Source organism: Trachypithecus francoisi, unplaced genomic scaffold (assembly GCF_009764315.1).
Source record: "Trachypithecus francoisi isolate TF-2019V2 unplaced genomic scaffold, Tfra_2.0 Lachesis_group5, whole genome shotgun sequence".
In the NCBI taxonomy this organism is placed as follows: domain Eukaryota; kingdom Metazoa; phylum Chordata; class Mammalia; order Primates; family Cercopithecidae; genus Trachypithecus; species Trachypithecus francoisi.
Window position 1 is genome coordinate 12,125,787 of NW_022681470.1, and position 25,625 is coordinate 12,151,411.

The 25,625-nt window shown below is 44.8% G+C and overlaps 1 protein-coding gene across 1 annotated transcript in view; it reads right to left on the minus strand.

Annotated features, from left to right (window-relative positions):
- The window catches only part of EDARADD (EDAR associated death domain), a 90,841-nt gene that overhangs the window by 52,291 nt on the left and 12,925 nt on the right, over window positions 1–25,625 (minus strand). Inside the window, 4 exon segments of the mRNA XM_033196838.1 lie at window positions 2,774–2,796; window positions 2,799–2,831; window positions 16,735–16,774; window positions 23,376–23,434. Coding sequence (XP_033052729.1) covers window positions 2,774–2,796; window positions 2,799–2,831; window positions 16,735–16,774; window positions 23,376–23,434 — 155 coding nt within the window.

Below are 25,625 nucleotides of genomic sequence, written 5' to 3' on the forward strand. Positions count from 1 at the left end.
TAACTGAAAGTACAGGGTTCTTTCTGAAACTCTATTTGAGATGTCAGACCTTAATGTTTTGTTTAAGAGACAGGTCTTGCTATGTTGCCAGACTAGCCTCAAACTCCAGCTCTCAAGCGATCCTCCCACCTCAGCCTCCTGAGTAGCTGGGACCACAGGCATGTGCGACCATGCCTGGCTTAGACTTTAATTTTTGACACTAGGACACTACTATGTTTTTCCTCAGCATCATTCAAAAAAGGAAGCTAAAATTAATCCTTAGTAGAAGTAGATTTTAGTTCTTAAGTTACAAAAATCACTAAAAAGGCAGATAATAATGATTCTAAAGAACATACTTCCAGCTTGCTTTTGTTTTATTTATTTATTTATTTATTTATTTTAAGACAGAGTCTCACTCTGTCACCCAGGCTGGAGTGCAGTGGCACAATCTCGGCTCACTGCAACCTCCACCTCCTGGTTCAAGCAATTCTCCTGCCTCAGCCGCCCAAGTAGTTGGGATTACAGGCGCCTGCCACTGCACCCTGCTAATTATTGTAGTGTTAGTAGAGACAGGGTTTCACCATCTTGGCCAGGCTGGTCTTGAACTCCTGACCTCGTGATCCACCTGCCTCGACCCCTCAAAGTGCTGGGATTATAGGCGTGAGCCACCGAGCTCAGCCTCCAGCTTGCTTTTAATGTCTGAACTATAGAATGGAGTGTGGGTTGTTTTCTTCTTTTAAACGTTTCTCCCTGGTGAAGTTTCTTTGTTCTAACTGCCAAGTTCATTTCAAAGAATCCTTCTGAGCATCTAGCAGTTAAAATAAATCCTATAGATTATACAAGGAAACAGTCAACGGAAGCAGCCAGCTGCTTGTAGTACTACTTTTTATAGGACAAGAAGACATTTTGTTTTAAAACAGAACTTTAAAAATCTCAAAGAGGTCATTCCCCTATTTTTTTAGTTGATAAATATATTTTCACCTTTTAGGATAGTATTTACTTGATATAGCCAAAATTATAACACTGAAATGAGGGAAAATGCTGAACAGTGTGCTAACATATATTCTGTACCTCATCTTCAGCGGTTTTGGGAAATCCCTAAAAGTAAAGTACATGAAAAACTTAGCAATCTTTTATCTTCAAGGAAGTCTACACGCTACCAAAAAAACTTGAGGAACAAAACTTTGTTTAAAAATTAGGATTATGAGAAGAACAACTTTATACTTTCAGTTTACTAAACTAGTTTAAATTCGGTAAGTACAGAAGCCCACTATTAGGTTGTAATTTCAAGGAAAATGTTGAGTATCAGGAGTAAAGTGAAGTCTGATATTCACAATTAATGGCTGAAGATTCCCCGAAACAAAGTTAAAAGTAGCACCACTGACCATTTTCAAGAGAGTTATGTGTTTTAATTTAAATTGCTTATTTTATCAACTGTTGTGTAACTTCTCTTTATTACGGAGGTGATTTGACTACCCAACAATGTTACTATTAAAGACTTTATTACAGACTGATGTTTTTAAAGCAAGACTAGGCAAAACTTGTTACAAATTAACTTGATGTTATATATAGAAGGAGCAGAACTGAATCAGCCTATTTGAGGCAAGACATGCCTTTGAGATACTGAATGCTGTAAATATAGTTAAGCAACTCTGCTAACGAGCTTTGGGAGAGGACAGAGGTGGCTTGGACAGTACAAGAAGTAACTGACCAAGGAAGTCCCCAGCAAGATGTATATCAAAAGGTGGAACAGTGGAATGATAAGCAATTCTCAATATTTTGTGTGTACTTTTTTGCACAATCTGAACTTTAACATGATGAACATTCTGGCCAGGTGCAGTGGCTCACGCCTGTAATACCAGCACTTTGGGAAGCCTAGGTGGACAGATCACTTGAGGCCAAGAGTTTGAGACTAGCCTGGCCAACATGGCAAAACCCCATCTCTACTAAAAATACAGAAAAAAAAAAATAGCCGGGCGAGGTGGCAGGCGCCTTTAGTCCCAGTTATTTGGGAGGCTGAGGCAGGAGAATCGCGTGAACCTGGGAGGTGGAGCTTGCAGTGAGCTGAGATCACACCACTGTACTCTAGCCTGGGCGACAGAGCAAGACCCCATCTCAAAAAAAAAAAAAAAAATTAGCTGGGCATGGTGGTGCACACCTGTAATCTCAGTTACTCAAGAGGCTGAGGCACGAGAATCTCTTGAACCCGGGAGGCAGAGATTACAGTGTGCCGAGATTGCACCACTGCACTCCAGCCTGGGCAACAGAGTGAGATTCTGTCTCAAAAAATAAATAAATAAATAAAAATTTTAAAAAAAATTCTTTTATAATCATAACACAATAAACGTTTCCTTTTTGTAAAAAGATAATAGAAATAATACGTTAAAGTTTGACATCTGTTATCTAAAAAAATTAAAGTTTTATAAAGCATTACAAAAGTGTTATATTAGAGTATCTAGTTGTGTTGTGTCTTAAAGAATTTGCCCATCCACAGGGTGCCAACTGCATTAGAAAGAAAGCAACTCTCCTTTCTAACTCACCAGCATTGATTTTCTGTTGCTGGCATGTAGATAAGTATTTCAAAGAATGAATGAAAGCTACAATATTTATTAGAAGTAAAAAAGTTCTAAAGATATGCTGCTTTACTAGGATGCTTAGAGACCATTTGCAAACCCTGTATATGATCTAGAAATCCTGTTTTTCATTTTTTATTTGTAAAGTTCTATAATTCTCAAAACATTTTAGGTGGGTTATCATGTACCTAAGGGTAAAATATAGTTGAAATTATTCTTACCTGATTTTTCATATCTGAATTGGGGGGCAGTTCAAAGTAATTGTATCACATTCTTCAGCTAGGAAAAAAAAGAAAGAAAGAAACAAAGTGTGATTTTAAAAAGCACACACTCCATGGTGTAACACCTAAAATTAAGGCTCAGTGTCACATGCTGCCTTGGCACCCGGTAAAATCAGAAGGGCTGGACTACAAATTCCTCTCCAAACTCTGCTCTTAAGGATAAGATCCCCCTGCTAAACAATGCTCCTTATCAAGAAATTAGGCACAATTCCTGCTTATTTTTTATTTATTTATTTAAAATAAGAGACAGAGGCGGGTGAATCACCTGAGGTCAGGAGCTCGAGACCAGCCTGACCAATATAGTAAAACCCTGTCTCTACTAAAAACACAAAATTAGCCAGGCGTGGTGGCGTATGCCTGTAATCCCAGCTGCTTGGGAGGCTGAGGCAGGAGAATCGCTTGAACCCAGGAGGCGAAGGTTGCAGTGAGCTGAGATCGTGCCATTGCACTCCAGCCTGGACAACAAGAGCAAAACTCCAACTCAAAAAAAATAAAAATAAGAGACAGAGGGTCTCACTCTGTCATCCAGGCTGGAGTGCAGCTCACAGTAACTTGGAGCTCCTGGGCTCATGTGATCCTCCCACCTCAGCCTCCCAAATGTCTGGGCAGATAGGCATGTGCCACCACACCCAGCGAAGGAAGATACAGGGTCTCACTGTGTTATCCATGCTGGTGTTGAACTCCTGGCCTCAACTGATCCTCCTGTCTTGGCCTCCCAAAGTGTTGGGACTACTAGCATGAGCCACTGTGACTGCCCCCTGCTTATCTTTGGGTAGTGGGTTTCAGTTTCCTGCCAACCTGTGGAATTATTCCAACAGGCTGATCATGTCCTCCCATAGGAACCAGAAGGCAGCCCACCCTTTTGATGCCATAATGTTTGCCTCACACAGCCCATGGTTTTTCGCTCTGCTCTCTGGTACAACATCTGTGTCTCCCTGCGTGGCTCTGCGTGATGGGCAGTGTCCTCCTCCCCTGGGCTGTCAGTATATGTGACTCATAAACTGCTGCTGATCTTGTCTCTCCAGTGGTGGGTGTGTGTGTTTGTCCATCCCCATAATCCTAGAGCAGGGGTGAGGAGAAGGTGATCAAAACAACTGGAGTGATAGCCAGGAGTGGTGGCTCGTGCCTATAATGACAGCTACTCAGGAGGCTGAGGCAGGAGGATCACTTGAGACAGGAGTTTGAGGGCAGCCTGGGCAACACAGTGAGACCCAATCTCAAAAAAATTAAAAACCAGCCAGGCATGGTGGTGTGTGCCTGTAGTCCCAGCTACTTGGGAGGCTGAGAGGGGAGGATCGCTTGAGCCCAGGAGTTCAAGGCTGCAGTGAGCTCTGATCATGCCACTACACTCCAGCCTGGGGGACAGAATGAGACCTGTCTCAAAAAAAAAAAAAAAAAAAAAAGACAAGGAAAAAAAAAAGAAACAACTGGCGTAATGAACAGGATGACCCAACCACAATCAAGGATATTTGGTCAGATTTCATTAATTGCTCTCGGCTAACCAACTTCACTAATACCATGCAGGCTGCCTGGGATGGAATCGACGATTAGCGGAAGATTTGCATTCTGGCCTATGCAATGCTGTGTTGTCTTTGTTGATTGTTTGCTATCTCATCCCAAGATGAAAACTGTTGTGAACTGACTGGACCCCAGTGCTGTCAGGTTGGGCCTGTGTTTGGCAGGTGGTCTCTTGAGGCTCCCATCTGTACAGACGGTGGTAGCACAGCCCCCTAACCAGTTGCTGCTTAAGTCCCACTTACCAAGGGATAGGTGCAAGCTCTCTTAGCAACACAACTAGCTTGGTGACCATCACTGGCCACTTGGGGCAGCTGTACAGACACTGTTTGTAAATACACATCCCCAGGTCAGCCATGGGGATGGTCCTTTGCAGACAGAGGTTTGCAGGAAGGAAGGAGAGAGACCAGGGAGTTCCCCAGGGGAGTTTCCCTGGTGCCCTGGTTGCTGTTAAGGCCAAGGGCATGACCCTATCCCCTCAGCTGCTGCCCATGTGTTCTCCTGACCCCCTGGGGCACCGAGGTGCACAGCCATGGCGGTCTGTGGCCCAGGTGCTAACGGAGAAAGAAAAGGGGAGAAAGTATTTGGTACTCAACTGCTCTCTTGGCACACAGCCCCTGGTGAGCGCACCCAGCTGTGCTCAGTGCTGCTGCTTCCAACATGCCAAAGAGCTCATCTTGCCATAGTGAGTTTAATGTCCCCACCTGGGCCACAGACAAAACCACCTGACTGGATGAGGACCCCATCCCCAGGCAGACCGACTGGCATTCCCTGGAGGAAGAGGTGGCTGCCTATGACGGGGTCCACCTGGCTCCCAACCCTGTGCTTATAACCTCCCAGATGGTCCCTGTCACAGATGATCATATGGAGACAAAAACTGAAAGCCACAACTTTTTGTGGCTAGAAATCCAAAATATTCTGAGGGCATTTGTACAAGAGAGAAAAAAATCCCTAAACAGATTAGTTAATTAATTAAAGAAAACTCTCATGGCAGAAAAGACAAAGCCGTAGCAGAGTCCCTCCACCTCTGGGTTACAGGCCAGCACTCTTCCATTGGGCTGGACCACGCTGCAGCTTATGCCCCTATTGCGACAAAGATCCTGATCCTCAGAGTTGTAGGGAAAACTCCTGGTAGCCCCGGGGCACAGTAAAAGGGTTAATTCACCCTGACATAAGCCCACGATTTTTAAACTACATGAGAGCAACCACTGCCACAGGGAAGGCCCCACCCCTGATTATACTGATTTGCGGTTCTCCGGGGGAAGAAATTTATCAATATGAGCAGAGTAGAGAAGACTGCCCCTGCCAAAAGTATATCCAGTGAACATGAAAAGGGAATGAAAGAAAGATAAAAAGAAACCTGGACACAAAGGAGAAGACAGGCCGGGTGTGGTGGCTCACACCTGTAATCCCAGCACTTTGGGAGGCTAAGATGGGAGGGTGGCTTGAGGGCCCAGAGTTCAAGGTCAGCCCAGGCAACACAGCAAGACCCTATCTCTACAAAAAAATTTAAAACTTAGCTGGGCCTGGTGTCACATGCCTATCGCCCCAGCTACTTGGGAGACTGAGGTGGGAGGATCACTTGACTCCAGAGGTCAGGGCTGCAGTGATCCAGCCCTGAGTGACAGAGCAACGTCCTGTCTCCTTAAAAAAAAAAAGAAAGAAAGAAAGAAAAGAAGATGCTCCATGGTGGATTACTACAATTTTATTTTTATTTTTTTATTTTTATTTTTATTTTGTTTTGAGATGGAATCTCGCTCTGTTGCCCAGGCTGGAGTGCAGTGGCCAGATCTCAGCTCACTGCAAGCTCCGCCTCCCGGGTTTACGCCGTTCTCCTGCCTCAGCCTCCCGAGTAGCTGGGACTACAGGTGCCCGGCACCTCGCCCGGCTAGCTTTTTTGTATTTTTTAGTAGAGACGGGGTTTCACCGTGTTAGCCAGGATGGTCTCGATCTCCTGACCTCGTGATCCACCCGTCTCGGCCTCCCAAACTGCTGGGATTACAGGCTTGAGCCACCGCGCCCGGCCTTACAATTTTATTTTATTTATTTATTTTTTGAGACGGAGTCTTGCTCTGTCACCCAGGCTGGAGTGCAGAGGCATGATCTCAGCTCACTGCAAGCTCCATTTCCCAGGTTCAAGTGATTCTCCTGCCCCAGCCTCCCAAGAAGCTAGGATTACAGGTGCCCACCACCATGCCCAGCTAATTTTTGTATTTTCAGTAGAGACAGGCTTTCACCACGTTGTCTAGGCTGGTCTTGAACTCCTGACCTCAGGTGATCTGCCCACCTCAGCCTCCCAAAGTGCTGGGATTACAGGCGTGAGCCACCGCATCCAGCCGGATTACTACACTTTTATTGCTGTGGTCCCATGCCTTAAGGCTTCCATACCCCATGCCCAGTATGATTGGAAAACACCGACTCCATCCAATTAGTGACCAGAAAATATTTTGCTATTACAGATTTGCCTGAAATGTTCTGTTCAGTACCTATCACAATAGTCTCTCAGTCAAAGTTTGCCTTCATCTGCAAAGGGACACGATACATCTTTACAAGGCACCGATGGGGCCTTTCAAGAGCCTGGTCATCACACACGGGCTTTGTAGGCAAGATCTAACTGCATCCCGCTTTCTCAGCCTCATGAGTGTGATGACATTACACAGATGAGATCCTCCTCTGAGGACATTCTCACTTGACATTCTCATGCAGGCCACGCAGTACACTACTCACAACAATGCTCACGGAAAGAGATGGGCCACTGCCCCCACACACAGTGCAAGGCCCTGCCACTGTGGTGAAATTTCTAAAAATTACTTGGTAAACTAAGGGCTGCTCCCACGCAGACACTGTCAATAAAGAGCTATTGACCCTTTCTGCACCCACAATGTGAATACAAGTCTAGTATTTTTTTAGTTCTTTTTTGGGTTCTGGTAGCAACAAATTTCTCATTTACAAATTTAGTCTCATTGATGCCAGTACTTGCAAGTTAACTCAATGTAAATTTGAGCCCCTCTAATAAAAGTCTACAGCAGGCAGTCCCATTAGGACCCCCAGAGATTTCTGCACTGCAGGGGCTTCAGCAACCTCCTCCCATTCCCCCTGAAGTCTCTGGACCACCCATGACAGCTGAAAGTTGTCCACAGGCTTTTGACGCAAGAAACTGCCCTCCTAGGCTCTGTTCTATACGTTATTAGAGCAGCAACTGCTAGCTGCATACTGGGCTCTCTTGGAAATAGAGGCTGTCATTAAACCCTAGCTGTGCCCCTCCACACTGCGCTGTCCATTATGCCTTGGGTCATGGAAGCAAAATCCTGCAAGCTCTGCATGGTTACCAAGGCCTCCTTGATACAGGATGGAGCCAAACCCGGGCCCTCTGGCATATTCCATCTGCAGGAAGGGGTGGCGTCCCCCGTCCCTCACCAGAGCCGGTGGTGCTGGAAAAAGTCACCCCTCTTGCAGACTCCTAGGTTATCTGGGGAGCCCCTTCAAAGCAACTGGGTGAAGAGCAATGGGAATTTGTAGACTTTACAGATGACATCACCCCATCATACACGATGAAGCTCAGTGGACAGCTGCTGCTTTCCATCCCTTAACCAGCATATCCCTGATAAAGGAGGGACCCAAGGTTAGCAAAACTGGTCAAACTTCAGGCAGTCATCTTATTGCTGGATGTCCTGGCCAACAAATTGCCCCATCTGCACAGTTTTTATAAACTCTTGGACCATTGCCTAAGAGTTGCATCCTTTGTGGTAAGGAACTCTCAGAATCTCTTGCTTCAAATACACCCAAACTATAAATCAAAGAAACAGATGTCCCTACGTACAGCAAGGCCACAATACAAGGCTTCAGTAGAACATTTCTGGTCCCCCTTGGAGTCCCACATATTACTGACAGGGAACAAGACACTCATTTTTCTTCTGAGAATATACAATGCCGGGTTCTTAAGCCATTCAATGAAACTTCCACCTCCCCTCTCTCATCAGGCAGCAGGTTCGATTGAGAGGCATAATGAAATCTTCAAGGAACTCCTATGTAAGTTACTGGGTGTCACTACTGCCACAGGCCTTAATGAATCTAAATCCACAACCTCTGGGGACATGTACTCCCTACTCAACCGCCTTTACTGGCCATCAGGAGACACCTCTAAAGTTCATGTTTTTGGTGACAGTCTCACCATGTGGCCCTCTCCCTCCTGGTCAAGTGCCTTCCTTGCTTCTTAGTGGGGCACTTCTATTTCCTAGAAGTCTCAGCCATCATCAAGGTTTAAATTTATGCCATGGCATCCGGGGGTGAACTGCTGTATAAGACCTAATATTGAGGCTCAATTTATGTGATGCCCTGACACTGGTAGAACTGGGAAGGGCTCACACCTGCAATCCCAGCACTTAGGGGGGCCAGGGCAGGTGGATCATTTGAGGTTAGGAGTTTGAGATCAGCCTGGCTAACATGGTGAAACCCCATTTTTACTAAAAATACAAAACTTACCCAGGCATGGTGGCTCACGCCTGGAATCCCAGCACTTTGGGAGGCCAGGGCAGGTGGGTCATTTGAGGTTAGGAGTTGGAGACCACCCTGGCTAACATAGTGAAACTCCATCTTTATTAAAAATATAAAACTTAACCAGGCATGGTGGCTCACACCTGTAATTCCAGCACTTTGGGAGGCCAGGGCGGGTGGATCATTTGAGGTTAGGAGTTGGAGACCAGCCTTGCTAACATAGTGAAACTCCATCTTTATTAAAAATATAAAACTTAACCAGGCGTGGTGGCTCACACCTGTAATTCCAGCACTTTGGGAGGCCAGGGCGGGTGGATCATTTGAGGTTAGGAGTTCAAGACCAGCCTGGTCAACATGGTGAAACTCCATCTTTATTAAAAATACAAAACTTAACCGGGCGTGGTGACTCACACCTGTAATCCCAGCACTTTGGGAGGCCAAGACGGGTGGATCATCTGAGGTCAGGAGTTGGAGACCAGCCTGGCCAACATGGTGAGACCCCATCTTTACTAAAAATACAAAACTTAACCAGGCGTGGTGGCAGGCACCTGTAATCCCAGCTACACAGGAGGCTGAGGCAGGAGAATTGCTTGAACCCAGGAGGTGGAGGTTGCAGTGAGCCAAGATTGTGCCACTGCACTCCAGGCTGGGTGATAGAGTGAGACCTCATCTCAAAAAAAAAAAAGAACTGGGAAGGTCCTGAATGGCCTAACCACAAGTTCCCCTTGCCACTCTGCTCCCATGGAGAAAGTCCCCTAGCTAAACAATGCCCCTTACCAAGGGGACCAGGCACAGCCCTTGTTCTCTTTTTGTAAAGGGCTTCATTTCCCTCGACTCCATGGACTTACTCAAACAAGTCAATCACATCCTCCATGACAACCAGGAGGCACCCCACCCTCTTAATACTATAAAGACTGTCTGACAGCCCCTGGTTGTTTGCTCTGCTCTTAAGTGCAACCCCCTTGTGGCCCTGCGTGATGCACAGTGTCCTCCTCTCCCAGGCTGAGTATACATGACTCATAAATTCCTGTCGATCTCATCTGTTCAGTGTTGAGTGTCGTGTGTTTGGCCATCCCTGTAACCCTAAGATGGAATCCCTCCCTCACTAACGGGGTGAAGAGGAGACAATCAAAACACATTCTCCCCTGGTGGGTCGCCGTGGCTCATGCCTGTAATCCCAGCACTTTGGGAGGCTGAGGCAGGTGGATCATCTGAGGTCAGGCGTTCGAGACCAGCCTGGCCAACATGGTGAAACCACGTCTCTACTGAAAATACAAAAATTAGCTGGGTGTGGTGGCGCATGCCTGCAATCTCATGAACTCCAGCCTAGGAGACAGAGGGAGACTCCATCTCAAAAACAAAAACAAAAATCCCCTGATTAACAACATGATATCAAATTCCACTGTATTCATTCGTCTGTCATTTTACTAAGCCTTTCAGACAGTAGAGAGTGGGATTATACTTGTCCCAACAGCTCACCCTCCTAAAGGTCAAACCTACACCATTTTGGTTCTCTTGTTCAAGTTCACGTTGTCAGCAAAAAGCAAAGGAACTTAAAACTCATGTTAAACATTTAACATCTTTCCATATGAATTGCTAGGAAGCAACTTCCATTCCAAAGTTGCGTTAACTTCACAGTTTTCCTACCAATGGTGAAGATGGTACAAAACAGCTTGAAAACTGACTTTGTTCCATCAGATTCTAATCTTTAGTCACAGAATTCAAGGCCATACTCTAAACTTTAAAGTTGGCAGAAATATATTATAAAAGAAATTTTAGCACCATGTAAAATTTTAAAGTTATTTAGCCTTAAATACAGAACCATTTAACTCAGGGTTGAAAAGTCAGGATGAAGTGAGGGATTGATTGATTAAGCCATTTGTTTTTTACATTCATTAGCAGTCTTTTTTATTTTATGTGTTTATTTATTTTGAAACAGAGTCTCACTTCATTGCCCAGGCTGGAGTGCAGTGGCATATTCTCAGCTCACTGCAATCTCTGCCTCCCAGGTTCAAGCGATTCTCCTGCCTCAGCCACTCCAGTATCTGGGATTACAAAGGTGCATGCCACCACACCTGACTAATTTTATTTTTGTATTTTGAGTAGAGACGGGGTATCGCCATGCTGACCAGGCCGGTCTGGAACTCCTAGCCTCAAGTAATCCACCCATCTTGGCCTCCCAAAGCTCTGGGATTACAGGTATGAGTCACCGTGCATGCATTAGCATTCATTCACCTATCATGTGCTGAGCTGCTAGATTGGTTCGAGTAAGAGACCATGTGTATTCATTGTCTCACACACAATTCTGACTGGAATAAAAGACTTTCTTTTCATAATAGTATGATCTGAGAAACTGAAGCTAAAAGTGTGGTCTTTGCCTAAGGCTGTGTATGTTATCTTTTTACAGCTAGAGCGGTTGCCATCTGACCCAGGCTTGGGTCCCTCTCAACTCTCCTGCCTCTCAATCAGAGTGCTGGGCTCTCCCCCAGACCTCCTTAGTTGGAATCTCCAGGGGTCCACAAGTCTGCATTGTTGACAAGCATCCCCACATTCTGATGCACACTGAAGGGTCATTCATCACAGCCCAATTGTAATAAGCATGTGACTTCAATCACAGTCATTCCCACAATGTCAAAATTATTAACCCAGATTTCTTTAAAGTGTTTTTTTTTCTCAATACAAGAAGTTGAGTTTTTTGTTTTGTTTTAGTTTTGTTTTTGTTGAGATAGGGACTCACTGTTACCCAAGCTGTAGTGCAGTGGCGCAGTTATAGCTATAGCTCACTGCAGCCTCGAACTCCCAGGCTCAAACGATCCTCCAGCCTCAGCCTTCCATGTAGCGGGGACTATAGGTGTGCACCACTACACTCAGCTAATTAATTTTTTTTTTTTTTTGTATAGATAGGAGTCTCACTATATTGCTCAGGCTGGTCTCAAACTCCTAGTCTCAAGTGGTCCTCCTGCCTCAGCCTCCTGAGACACTGAGAAAGAATTTGAATTTAATAGCAACTTTTCTCAGGTGGTTTTCCAAATGCTCCCATGGTCATAGTCCTCTCCCTCCCCTCTATCCTCTTATACATAAAAGATTAAAAAATGTTTTGGAGAGTTGTTTCCATTGTATTCTTGCCATAACTGGGAGGGGAGGGCACACTGATTTTTGCTTTACTGTAACAGAAGACTCCCAAGATGGCATCTTGATTTTTGGTTTACTGTAACAGAAGATTCCCAAGAGAGTTTCTGTCAACGCTTGGGGGACAGGAGCGGGGAGTGTATTTATTGAACAAGCAGGATGAGAACACACAGCACACCATGCAGGTGGGAGGATGCGGAGTTTCCCGTGAGAACAGGGACAACTCTTCCCATGGCATCACTATCAATCCGTGAGGTAGGAAATCATATCAAATACAACATACTGGCTTCCTAGTTTTAGGACAGACATTTCTACTTTTGAATTATTTAGTGATTTCCTGGTACTTGTTTATTTTCTCTTCACGTGTTCAAACTGAACTACTCCTTCATAGTTAATTAGATTGTTAATGTAATTAACAATGTTAATTACACTGCTCTAAAAGGCACCCCCAAACAGCATCTATGCTTAAGTTCCTCAAACTTCCTAAGGTATAGCATTAGTCTACCTTACTTCAGTGGGCTCAGTGGCTCATGTCTGTAATCCCAGAACTTTGGAAGGCCAAGGTGGGTGGATTGCTTGAGGTCAGGAGTTCGAGACTAGCCTGGCCAACATGGTGAAACCTCCTTTCTACTAAAAAATACAAAAATTAGCTGGGTGTGGTGGTGGGCGTCTGTAGTCCCAGCTACTTAGGAGGCTGAGGTGAGAGAATTGCTTGAGCCTGGGAGGCAGAGGTTGCAGTGAGTTGAGATCATTGCCACTGCACTCCAGCCTGGGTGACAGAGCAAGACTCAGAAAAAAAAAAAAGAGGCCAGTGCAGTGGCTCACGCCTGCAATCCCAGCACTTTGGGAGGCCAAGGCAGGTGGATCACGAAGTCAGGAGATCAAAACCATCCTGGCTAACACAGTGAAACCCCATCTCTAATAAAAATACAAAAAATTAGCTGGGCTTGGTGGCTGGCGCCTATAGCCCCAGCTACTTGGCAGGCTGAGGCAGGAGAATGGTGTGAACCCAGGAGGCAGAGCTTGCAGTGAGCTGAGATCATACCACTGCACTCCAGCCTGGGTAACAGAGCGAGACTCCGTCTCAAAAAAAAAGAAAAAAAGAAAAGTCTACCTTACTTCTCTTTAACTTCTAAATACACTATAATATTTTTTGAATGATCAAAGAAAAGAACAAGGACACGAGAGGAAATGAAGATGATAAAATCTTGTTAGATTCGTATATTTAAGTGTAATTTTCTCCCATTATGAATAGTGGCTCAAAAATCAAAATTCCTTTTTCAAACACATTTTTCTCTCGAAAATGTGAACAGTCACATTCCCTTCAGAACAACCAAGCAGCAGCTTCTATGAGATACTGGGAATCATGTGATGGAAAGTAAACCTCAATCCGCAGATTCATAGAATGGCCATCAGAAAAGAGCCCCAAACAAAATGAACCCCCGAAAACTGTAAAATCAGGGGGTGACTGCTTGAGATGGAAGCTCTGCATTTATGCCCAATGAGAAAACAGACATAATTTATGTTAACACATTTCACCTCAAAAACAGATGCTGATCACTGAAATTACACTAGATTTCCACAGCTGATTATCAAACCACATTATTCAAAACCAATCTATTCTGGCCACTATTAAAGGTTTATACTCTCTGTGAATAATGTAGGAATATGCTAGCAGTATGAAAGAGATTTTGTGAAACTGTTAACGCTAATTACAAATGATGCTTCTAGTAAATAAAGCCGGCCTCCTTAAAACTCACTTAAATGTTGGCATCCTAGTCTTTCCTTTATAGAATTAAATTACAATTGCTTTTAAGTCTATAAATCAGTTAATTCACGTGGATTTTTCCTTCCCTAAAAACAATTTATTTATTTATTTATTAGACAGGGTCTCATTCTGTCACCCAGGCTGGGGTGCAGCCCAGGAAGTTCATGCCTCACTGCAGCCTCAACCTCCCAGGCTCAGGTGATCCATCCACCCCAGCTTCCCTGGTAGCTGGGATTACAGGCACATGTCACCACGCCTGGCTAATTTTTTATAGTTTTTGGATAGATGGGGTTTCGCCATGTTGCCCAGGCTGGTCTTGAACTCCTGGAGTCAAGTGTGAGCCATGGCACCCAGCCATAAACAACTTGAATGAGAAAATTACCACAATGTCTAATGATAGTATTGGTCCCACTAGCGACATCAAAGAAAAATACTCGTAGACATCAAATTGTTACATTGTTGAGCGCAAATGCAGGAGTAAGTTTTAAACTTCTAGACATGGTTCATTTACTTATAAAATGATGTATTTGGAAATAAGAAATTATGCACTTAATAATAATGTTCACTCCAATCTGTCCCTTGATCTAAGAAAAAAACACTATTCAGCATGAATGAGGACAAAGGAAAGCACTAGGGTATGGTTTTCACATTCATGTCACTTATAAATTCATTAAGGTTTTGCAGAACTCAAATTCTAGGAGAAATCTGATGATACAATTGCTGTATTATCAGGTTGCTAGGCAACAATCTTTTTCTTTCAAAACAGGAAATCCACTTAAGAGTGACAAAAAAAGATACTGAGCCCGATGGCACCACGACATTCAATGCTAGGGCCACTGCAGCTCCGTCTTTTTCTAAGACAGTTTCACTTTGCCACTCTGACTGAAAGCTTGATTTTTTCACACTTCTTCAGCCAGATTTCCCTGCACCCCTGTATGGTGCTCACAAGTGCCAGGCACCATTCTCGATTTATTTCATTGAATTCTCACCAGCACCCTGGGAGGTGGACAGTAACCTTGTCCTTCCTGCTGCGCTGAGGAGGAAACAGAGACCCTGAGACCTGAAGCCACTTGCTGAGGCCACTCACAGCCTTTCTGGACAGAAAAGAAAGGACACTCTAGTGGTGTCATTTCAGGGAGCAGGGAGAAGGGTCTGGGATAGTAGGGGGAGAAGAGCAGGAGAGCTTTAGCCAAACTCTGGACAGGTTGGCCCTGGGGATCTCCCTACGATTATCCACTACCATGAGAACTGCTGGGGAGACCCACGTTAGTGCGTGCTGGGCAGGCCTACCCCTCCATGGTGACCAGGATGCCAGGTGCCCCTGCCATCTCTGAAACTAGTCAGATCTGATTGTCCCCAACCTCACCCCATTCCACCCCTCGTCTCTGGGTTGTCAGCAGACTACAAGGTAGTGGCACCACTGTGACAACCAGCAGCCTGGCCTCCATAAAGGAACACAGGGCCCAGGTGAGGTGGGTGGCTCCCACCTGTAATCCCAGCACTTTGGGAGGCTGAGGCAGGTGGATCACCTGAAGTCAGGAGTTCAAGACCAGCTTGACCAAATGGTGAAACCCCCGCCTCTACTAAAAATACAAAATTAGCCGGGTGTGGTGGTGGGCACCTATAATCCTAGCTACTTGGAAGGCTGAGGGAGGAGAATCGCTTGAACCTGGGAGGCGGAGGTTGCAGGAGCCGAGATGGCGCCATTGCACTTCAGCCTGGGCAACAAGAGCGAAATTCTGTCTCAAAAAAAAAAAAAAAAAAGGAACAGAGCCCTGCTGACCACCCAGCAGGAGAGGTTATTGAAGGCTAGTGTCTAGCCACCCCTATGGTCTGCACCATGCCTAAAGCATAAGTGTATGGGTTATCAAAGATAGTTTTTTTAGTTTGCTTTTGGGCCGAACAAGCATCCCTCAAACCTCACCCCTTTGTCTAGCCACAGAACATTCTTTCCTAGACAAAGTGGCTTGGGCAAAATCCACTGTGTGACCCTCCTCCTTGACCCCATTTCAAGGCTCAGACCTGGCCAATGTCTTCCATCCTCCCAATGACAACAGTTGATTTAAGGATGACCACATGACCTGAACTGCCCCAGTCACAATCATCTCTCAAACTGTGCTATCCGTGCTGGCAGAAAGGCTCCCTCTTCCTCCACCACCTTGAGAACACCATCTACAGCAGGAGGCGCTAGGAATCATCTTTCCCTCCACGGGGTGGGGGTGGGGGAAGCATCCTGCCCAAGAATGGAGCCAACATGGAACAAGACAGAGCCATGAGACGGAGAGACTCAACCTGACAGCCTCATTTAGATGCTTGGATTCAGCAGGGCCCAGAGACCCCAAAGTCAGTGAGTTCCCACTTTTTTTTTTTTTTGAGATGGAGTTTCGCTCTTGCTGCCCAGGCTGGAGTGCAGTGGTGCAATCTTGGCTCACTGCAACCTCCGCCTCCCGGGTTCAAGCGATTCTCCTGCCTCAGCCTCCTGAGTAGCTGGGATTACAGGCGCCTGCCACCACGCCCAGCTAATTTTTGTATTTTTAATAGAGACGGGGCTTCACCATGTTTACCAGGCTGGTCTCGAACTCCTGACCTCAGGCGATCCACCTGCCTCGGCCTCCCAAAGTGCAGGGATTACAGGTGTGAGCCACTGCACCTAGCCAGTTCCCACTTTTTAAACAAATTAGTGTTAGATTTCTCTCCCTTTGCAACCCAGAGTCCTGACTATCTTCATTGGATTCCTGTTAAAAACACCACAGGAATTTAATGCATAATGTGTTATGGAATAATTTACATTTTTTAATAAGAAAATTCATTTCTATTGCAAGGTTAAAACATACGATTTTAAAAAAGAAAAAAGAACTAATTTCTGAGATAATCATGTCACAAGTCACGAGCTAATCTATGGGCATGTTTCTGCTTTACAATTTTAAATAATGAAAAATTACATCACAATATCAAAATAATCACACGTTCAAGTAGTTATTTTAACCGTACATACCTTTAGGGAGTTCCGTATCTTGAATGGGATATTTGTCTGACTGTAGAAACCAACAAAAGAGGGGAGTTATTTTTAAAGGCCATATAAGATCAAAGTGAAAAAAAAGCTTTGTCTTGGGAAAGTTATGACTTTGATTAAAAACTTGAACATATTTAGCCTCAAACTTATCAACTAGCCTCATCCACTGATTGTATTTATTCTCAGCTGACAGGAATGAAAGCAAGGTTGACAAGAGGTTAATGCTGGAATATGAAACAGAATAAACTTTACAAATTTCCACAGCTTGGACCACAAAACTACACTTCCTCTCTTTTCTGCAGTGCTAGCCTCCAGCAGTTTACCATTGAGGAGCATTTGTTGTCATGAATTCTGGGGACAGATGCCTTTCTCTCACCGTTTCTGCAACAGTCATTGGTCATGCGTTCTGGGCAGTACTCATCTATTGCAGAGCTCTGGCCTGGGTTGACTGAGACAGGATGACTCAAAAGATCCTTTTCTTACTGACTGCACAAAGCTCTAAAAATCAGTAATTATGCAAAATTCAGCACAGTTCCTCAGTGTATCAGTTGAGAGTAATACTGTTATAGGAATTCAAAATAGCAAATGTTCTCACAATCACATATATTTCTTTTCATTTATTCGTACTTCCATGCAGATATCTAAAGTTCTGTAAACTTATTTCAGACTAAACAATGTAGCCATTTCTGAAAACGTCCATAAGAGGAATGAAAAGAGCCTAATTTCCCAACCCTGTCCCCTAACCCCTGCTCGGCTCCCAACTCCACTCAGCCCCCATCCTTCAGCCTGAACAAAATTACACCTCAACAATTTCCTGTAGGTCTCACCCATGTCTTCCTCTGAGAGAGGAGAGAAAGAAAGAAATGGAGAATGGAGGGTTTCGTTTTAAATGCCTTTCCTTGGAGTTTCTTTGGAGTTGGGCAATAAAGTTTCAGAACTTCTAGAAGCCTCCAACCTCAACCTCTCCTAACAAAAATAAATTAGTAAATAAAAGTTAATCACAAAGAATAGTCCTACAGTACTACCCCAGATCAAATTAGTTCTCATCATTCTACTCCCAAGACTGTGGAACACAAATCTGTACTAGAACATTTATCACTCTGTTTTAAAAAGAGGCTGGGCGCGGTGGCTCATGCCTGTAATCCCAGCACTTTGGGAGGCAGAGGCAGGCGGATCACCTGAGGTCAGAAGTTCGAGATCAGCCTGGCCAATATGGTGAAACCCTATCTCTACTAAAAATACAAAGATTAGCTGGGCATGGTGTCTCGTGCCTGTAATCCCAGCTGCTCAGGAGGCTGAGGCACGAGAATTGCTTGAACCCGGAAGGGGGAGGTTGCAGTGAGCTGAGATCATGCCATCGCACTCCAGCCTGTGGAACAGAGCAAGAGCTGGTCTCAAAAAAAAAAAAACCAAAAAAAAAGTACTTATCTATTTCCTCAGATAGACTGAGTTTTTCCAGAGATGGAACTACAATCTGTGCGTCCCCAGATTGTAACATAGTTTTAAGCAAACATCCACTCAAAGTCTGCATGGAAGACCGCACAAGCCAGAGCAAGTGGAGAGCTCCTAGAAAGACTGACACTGGAGCTGGGCCTAGAGAATGGCCAAGAATTGGATGAACTGAGAAGCAGCAGCAAAGTAGTTACAGGTGGCAGGCATGGCAGGAGCAGGGACCAGGTGGCTGGAAGAGCTGAGGGTATAGAACTGAAACAGTTTGTTGGAGGTGGACAGAGGAAGGTGGGATTAGATGAGAAATGATGGACCCAGTTTCCAAGAAAGACCAAGAAAGACAAGCAAAGGGATTTAGGTGGGATGCCCTTCTAGGTTCTCAGGCAACTTGCTACCTGCCTTGCACCGACTTTGCATAAGGGAAGATGGTCAACACAGTCTTGCAAGAAGTCAGACAAGCAGGCAATGACAATTCTCTGAGAGAGCAAATAGGGATTGGGCTACGGAAAAGGGAGCACCTGAAGGTCCCAAGGCAAAGAAGGCTTCGTAGATCAGGGGAACACTGGAAGTGAGATGGGAAGCAGCACAGCAGTTCATTAGGTAAGGATGCAGAGAGATTTTCCTTGCCAAAGGGAACAGCATTATTGCTACCCTGGGAGGGTGGAGGCCATGGCGTATTAAGAAGCACCACACAGCCACACAGGGCTGGGTCATCAGGTGACCACTGGATGCTGAGGTAAGGCCGTGGAGGACCTCATCTCCCACGTCAAGGGGTATATACTAAATCCTGTACCCAGTGGGAATGCTGCGGGTTGGATTCTGTCTCCCAAACCAGATGTGTTGAAGTCCTCACCCCCAGTTCCTCAGAATATGACTTTATTTGCAAATAGGATAGTTGTAGAGGTAATTAGTTAAGTTAGGAAGAAGGCAGGCCCTTGACCCAATATGATCAGTATCTTTAAAAGAAGAGATGAGGGCAGGGCGCGGTGGCTCACACCTGTAATCCCAGCATTTTGGGAGGCCAAGGTGGGCGGATCACCTGAGATCAGGAGTGCGAGACCAGCCCGGCCAACATGGTGAAACCCCATCTCTATGAAAAATACAAAAAATTAGCCAGGTCTGGTGGTGGGCGCCTGTAATCCCAGCTACTTGGGAGGCTGAGGCAGGAGAATCACTTGAATCCGGGAGGCGGAGGTTGCAGTGAGCCATTGCACATTGCACTCCAGCCTAGGCGACAAGAACAAAACTCAATCTCAAAAAAAACAAAAAACAAAAAAACAAAAAAACAAAAAACGAAGAAAAGACAAGACAGAAACAGCCCAGGAGAAGATGGTCGTGTGCTAACAAAGTGAGAGAACGCAGTGATGCCTCTGTAAGCTGAGGAGCTTCCACAATGGCTGGCAACCACTACAAGCTAGAAGAGCCAAGGGAAGATTCTTTCCTGTGGCTCTCAGAGGGAGCATGGCTCTGAGGATGCCTTGATTTCAAGCTTCCAGCCTCCAGAACCATGAGCAAATACATTTCTGTTGTTTAAGCTGCCCAGTCTGTGGTATTTTGCTGCAACAGCCCTAAGAAACTAGTACCAGGGACACTTTGGAAATATCACTTTGTCCCCATCATGGAGAAGTAATTAGAGGCAGCTAAGCCCCAAGGTGAGCATAAGGAGATGACTCCAAGGGAGGGAAAGAAAACCTGGTATCAGGAAGTGAGCGGGATACCAGGGAGACCTGGATAGTCACAGGTGGGGGCAGCGGGAAGGGAAAGAAGGCAAACTGAATAACACGTTATAGAAACCAAAGGCTTTAGTAACAAGCTACTCCAAAGACATAGAGGCCATGGCCACAGGTTGTTCTTCGTTTCATTTTGATGAGAGTGAAGAGAGTGAGAATTTTTCATAGGAATTTCCAGCAGGTATCAAAACTTGACCCCCTATGCTATCCACAATTTATCAAGCCAGGGGTAATTAAAGGACAGGAAAATAAACACCTCAGGTCCTCAAGACACCTAAGATTTAAAGACATTTAGTTGAATTATATGAAGTGTATTTTATGTCTCTGTAACTAAATTAGTTAACCAAAACTTTTCATGAATTGGTAGATCCCATGCTCCGAGGATCTGGAACAGAAGGAATATGTCCTACACAATATGCCCATCACATATGCCGTGCTGTCAGAGGGCACTGCTTTGGCCCTGAGCACGAGGCAGGGCTGGGCAGGAGAACAGGGCTCCGGTCTAGGTGGCTGCACACTTCCATTAACTGTCCTTTCTGCATCTGTTGGATAGGGATACCTGCCCCACCATCTCAAGGGATGGTTGGGAGGTTGAAAAATAATGATGGCAGCCATAAAAAAGAATAAAATTCTTCCTTTGGCCGCGCACAGTGGCTCATGCCTGTTATTCCAGCACTTTGGGAGGCTGAGGCGCGTGGATCATGAGGTCAGGAGATTGAGACCATCCTGGCTAACACGGTGAAACCCCATGTCTACTAAAAATACAAAAAAATTATCCAGGAGTGGTGGTGGGTGCCTGTAGTCCCAGCTACTAGGGAGGCTGAGGCAGGAGAATGGTGTGAACCCAGGAGGCAGAGCTTGCAGTAAGCCGAGATCGTGCCACTGCACTCCAGCCTGGGCGACAGAGCGAGACTCTGTCTCAAAAAAAAAAAAAAAAAAATTCTGTCCTTTGCAGCAACATGGATGCAGCTGGAAGCCATCATCCCAAGTGAAATAACTGAGAAACAGAAAATCAAATACTGCATGTTCTCAGTTATAAGTGGGAGCTAAAGAATAGGTACACATGGACATAAAGATGGAAATAACAGACACTGGGGACTCCAAAAAGGGGGAGGGTGGAAAGGGGGCTCAGGGTTGAAAAATTACCTATTAGGTACAGCATTCACTATTTGGGTGATAGATTTACAAGAAGCCCAAACCTAACCATTATGCTATGTATCCACATAACAAACCTGAGTATGTACCCATGGAATCTGAAATTAAAATGATGATAATAATAATAAAACCATTAAATGAATTCTAAAAAACCAATATATGTGAAATCTTTGGGTAACCTTAAAGCAATAGCCTCAGAATGGTTATGGGAGGATGGGAAGAGGATGAGGCTCAGAAGCTAGATGCTAGGATTAAACGCCCTAACTGAGGTAAATCTAGCAGCATGTGTCCATCTGGCATCCAGGCTGTTCCATTACCAAACCAGTAGTATTAAAAATAGGCCAGTGAAACCTCGTCTCTACTAAAAATACAAAAAATTGGCCGGGTGTGGTGGCGGCCGACTGTAGTCCCAGCTACTCGGGAGGCGGAGGCAGGAGAATGGCGTGAACCTGGGAGGCGGAGCTTGCAGTGAGCCGAGTTCGCGCCACTGCATTCCAGTCTGGGCGACAGGGCAAGACTCCGTCTCAAAAAAAAAAAACAAGAAAAGAAAAAAAAAAAAAACAGGCAAGTAGGCTGGGCACGGTGGCTCACATCTGTAATCCCAGCACTTTGGGAGGCCGAGGCGGGGGCGGATCAGCTGAGGTCAGGAGTTCGAGACCAGCCTGGCCAATGTGGTGAAACCCCAATTCTACTAAAAAGAAAAAATAATAATACAAAAATTAGCCAGGCATGGTGGCGCACGCCTGTGGTCCCAGCTACTTAGGAGGCTGAGGCAGGAGAATTGCTTGAACCTGGGAGGCAGAGATTGCAGTGAGCTGAGATCACGCCACTGCACTCCAGCCTGGATGACAGAGCAAGACTCCGTCTAAAAAATAATAGTAATAAAATATAAAATTAAAAAAAGGCAAGTAGACAAAGCCTTCACATAATTTAATATCACCTACAACACGTACAAAACAAGAACAGATTCTAATGCCATTTTTAGCCAACCCAAAGTTTATTATTATCACATACAATACCAAGATAAAGCAGTTTGTCTTAGAAAAATCTTACTTTGGGCTTTCTGATGCACATGTAAATACAGAGTAATAAAAACATAAAGAAGTAACAAAGAAAAAAAGCAAAACAATAATTATCGCCGTTAGTGTAAAATTTGTAACCTACCGTGTTAAAGGACAAAGTGCTAGGGTCTGTGTCTTCCACTGGTTCCTGTGCCGTATGATCTGTAAAAGAAACAAACACAGAACAAAAACAAATAGAGCACGTTTGCTTTCATTTAAAACCACAAATTAGTCCTTTGATAACTGTCTCTTACAGAGGCAAGTAATTTTACTCAGGCTGAAGAAAACTTTACTTTTTTTTTTTTTTTTTTAGAAATAGGGTAGGCCGGGCGCGGTGGCTCAAGCCTGTAATCCCAGCACTTTGGGAGGTCGAGACGGGCGGATCACGAGGTCAAGAGATCGAGACCATCCTGGCTAATACGGTGAAACCCCGTCTCTACTAAAAATACAAAAAAAACTAGCCGGGCGACGAGGCGGGCGCCTGTAGTCCCAGCTACTCGGGAGGCTGAGGCAGGAGAACTGCTTGAACCCAGGAGTCAGAGGTTGCAGTAAGCTGACACAGTGCCACTGTACTCCAGCCTGGGAGACAGAGTAAGACTCTGTCTCAAAAAAAAAAAAAAAAATAGAAATAGGGTCGGCTCGGCACGGTGGTTCATGCCTGTAATCCAGCACTTTGGGAGGCCGAGGCGGGGGCGGATCAGCTGAGGTCAGGAGTTCGAGACCAGCCTGGCCAATGTGGTGAAACCCCAATTCTACTAAAAAGAAAAAATAATAATACAAAAATTAGCCAGGCATGGTGGCGCACGCCTGTGGTCCCAGCTACTTAGGAGGCTGAGGCAGGAGAATTGCTTGAACCTGGGAGGCAGAGATTGCAGTGAGCTGAGATCACGCCACTGCACTCCAGCCTGGATGACAGAGCAAGACTCCGTCTAAAAAATAATAGTAATAAAATATAAAATTAAAAAAAGGCAAGTAGACAAAGCCTTCACATAATTTAATATCACCTACAACACGTACAAAACAAGAACAGATTCTAATGCCATTTTTAGCCAACCCAAAGTTTATTATTATCACATACAATACCAAGATAAAGCAGTTTGTCTTAGAAAAATCTTACTTTGGGCTTTCTGATGCACATGTAAATACAGAGTAATAAAAACATAAAGAAGTAACAAAGAAAAAAAGCAAAACAATAATTATCGCCGTTAGTGTAAAATTTGTAACCTACCGTGTTAAAGGACAAAGTGCTAGGGTCTGTGTCTTCCACTGGTTCCTGTGCCGTATGATCTGTAAAAGAAACAAACACAGAACAAAAACAAATAGAGCACGTTTGCTTTCATTTAAAACCACAAATTAGTCCTTTGATAACTGTCTCTTACAGAGGCAAGTAATTTTACTCAGGCTGAAGAAAACTTTACTTTTTTTTTTTTTTTTTTAGAAATAGGGTAGGCCGGGCGCGGTGGCTCAAGCCTGTAATCCCAGCACTTTGGGAGGTCGAGACGGGCGGATCACGAGGTCAAGAGATCGAGACCATCCTGGCTAATACGGTGAAACCCCGTCTCTACTAAAAAATACAAAAAAAACTAGCCGGGCGACGAGGCGGGCGCCTGTAGTCCCAGCTACTCGGGAGGCTGAGGCAGGAGAATGGCGTAAACCCGGGAGGCGGAGCTTGCAGTGAGCTGAGATCTGGCCACTACACTCCAGCCTGGGCGGCACAGCAAGACTCCGTCTCAAAAAAAAAAAAAAAAATAGAAATAGGGTCGGCTCGGCACGGTGGTTCATGCCTGTAATCCCAGCACTTTGGAAGGCCAAGGCGGGTGGGTCACCTGAGGTCAGGAGTTCAAGACCAGCCTGGCCAACATGGTGAAACCCCATCTCTACTAAAAAATAAAATAAAATAAATATATAAAAATTAGCCGGGCATGGTGATGGGCACCTGCAGTCCCAGCTACCCGGTAGGCTGAGGCAGGAGAACTGCTTGAACCCAGGAGTCAGAGGTTGCAGTAAGCTGACACAGTGCCACTGTACTCCAGCCTGGGAGACAGAGTAAGACTCTGTCTCAAAAAAAAAAAAAAAAAAAAGAAAGAAAGAAAGAAAGAAAGAAAAAAGAAATAGGGTCTTGCTCTGTAGCCCAGGCTGGAGTACAGTCAGTGGCACAATCATAGCTCACTACAACCTCGAGCTCCCGGCTTCAAATGATCCTCCCACCTCAGCCTCCCAAAGCACTGGGATTACAGGCATGAGACACCGCACCCGGCCTGAAAGCCTTACTTCCAATTATTAGTTGAGACAAAATAAGGAGGAACAGATTCAGATTGCATCAACAAAGAGATTAATAAAAATAAACTATAGGCTAGATGCAGTGGCTCATGCCTGTAATCCCAGCACTTTGGGAGGCCAAGCCAGGCTGATCACCTGAGGTCAGGAGTTTGAGATCAGCCTGGTCCAACATAGGGAAACCCCATCTCTACTAAAAATATAAAAATTAGCCCGGCACAGTGGTGGGCACCTGTAGTCCCAGCTACTTAGAAGGCTGAGGCACGAGAATCGCTTGAACCTGGGAGGTGGAGGTTGCAGTGAGCTGAGATCGCACAATTGCACTCCAGCCTGGGCAACAGAGTAAAACTCCATCAAAAAAAAAAAAAATTAATTAAAAATATAAACAAATAACTATATAAAAAACCCCACCATATTTTGGAACAGGTTAACTATAAATATCTTCAAATACCCAGAGTTACAAACAACCACAAACTATACAGGCATGACATTAATGACTCTCTTGCCTACTGAATTTGACACTGCCTTCAGTAGGAATTATTCTGTTCTGAATTATTCTCTTCTGATTTCCTGTTCTGCTGCAACTCAGTTTTATTAATCTTCTGAATGTTGTTTACGTGAACTAACAAAGCAAAAAACTTATAGTTTTTTTAATCAAAAATAAACTTGATTTCTCAATATTTCATTTCCGATACTTTACCACTTGTTGCATTTAAGGAATTTAATGGGGAAATACAGAAAAAGGCACAGACCTCAGTCAGAACCTAATTAGTACAAATTAGAAAAGTTTCCAACCTCCAAAATGCTTTATAAGACATCTGCCAGGGAGCTGTCTCAATAAATAATCAAACCTATTTGCGTGGGATCCTCTAGATTTGTGCAGTGCACAACCTGCAGTACCCTAAGTGGCAGTCATGGGCCTGCCAAGCATCAACGTTCACTTTTGATCCAAATCCTCATTAAGCACATATTGCAGACTAGGAATTAGATCCTGGGAATGCCTTTGGGTATCCAAATAAGCACAGCAGGACCATTTGTCAAGATAATAATTCGTGTGTGTTCTTCCTAGGTGTTTCCCTGCTGAGAATGTGTCTGAACTTTCCATAATTTCTTCGCCCTGCAGGTGTTGATAATGCCCAAAGAAGCTTCGAGAAGGCAACATCTCTTTGTTTTATGACAGCCTCCAGTCACTGAAGAGAAG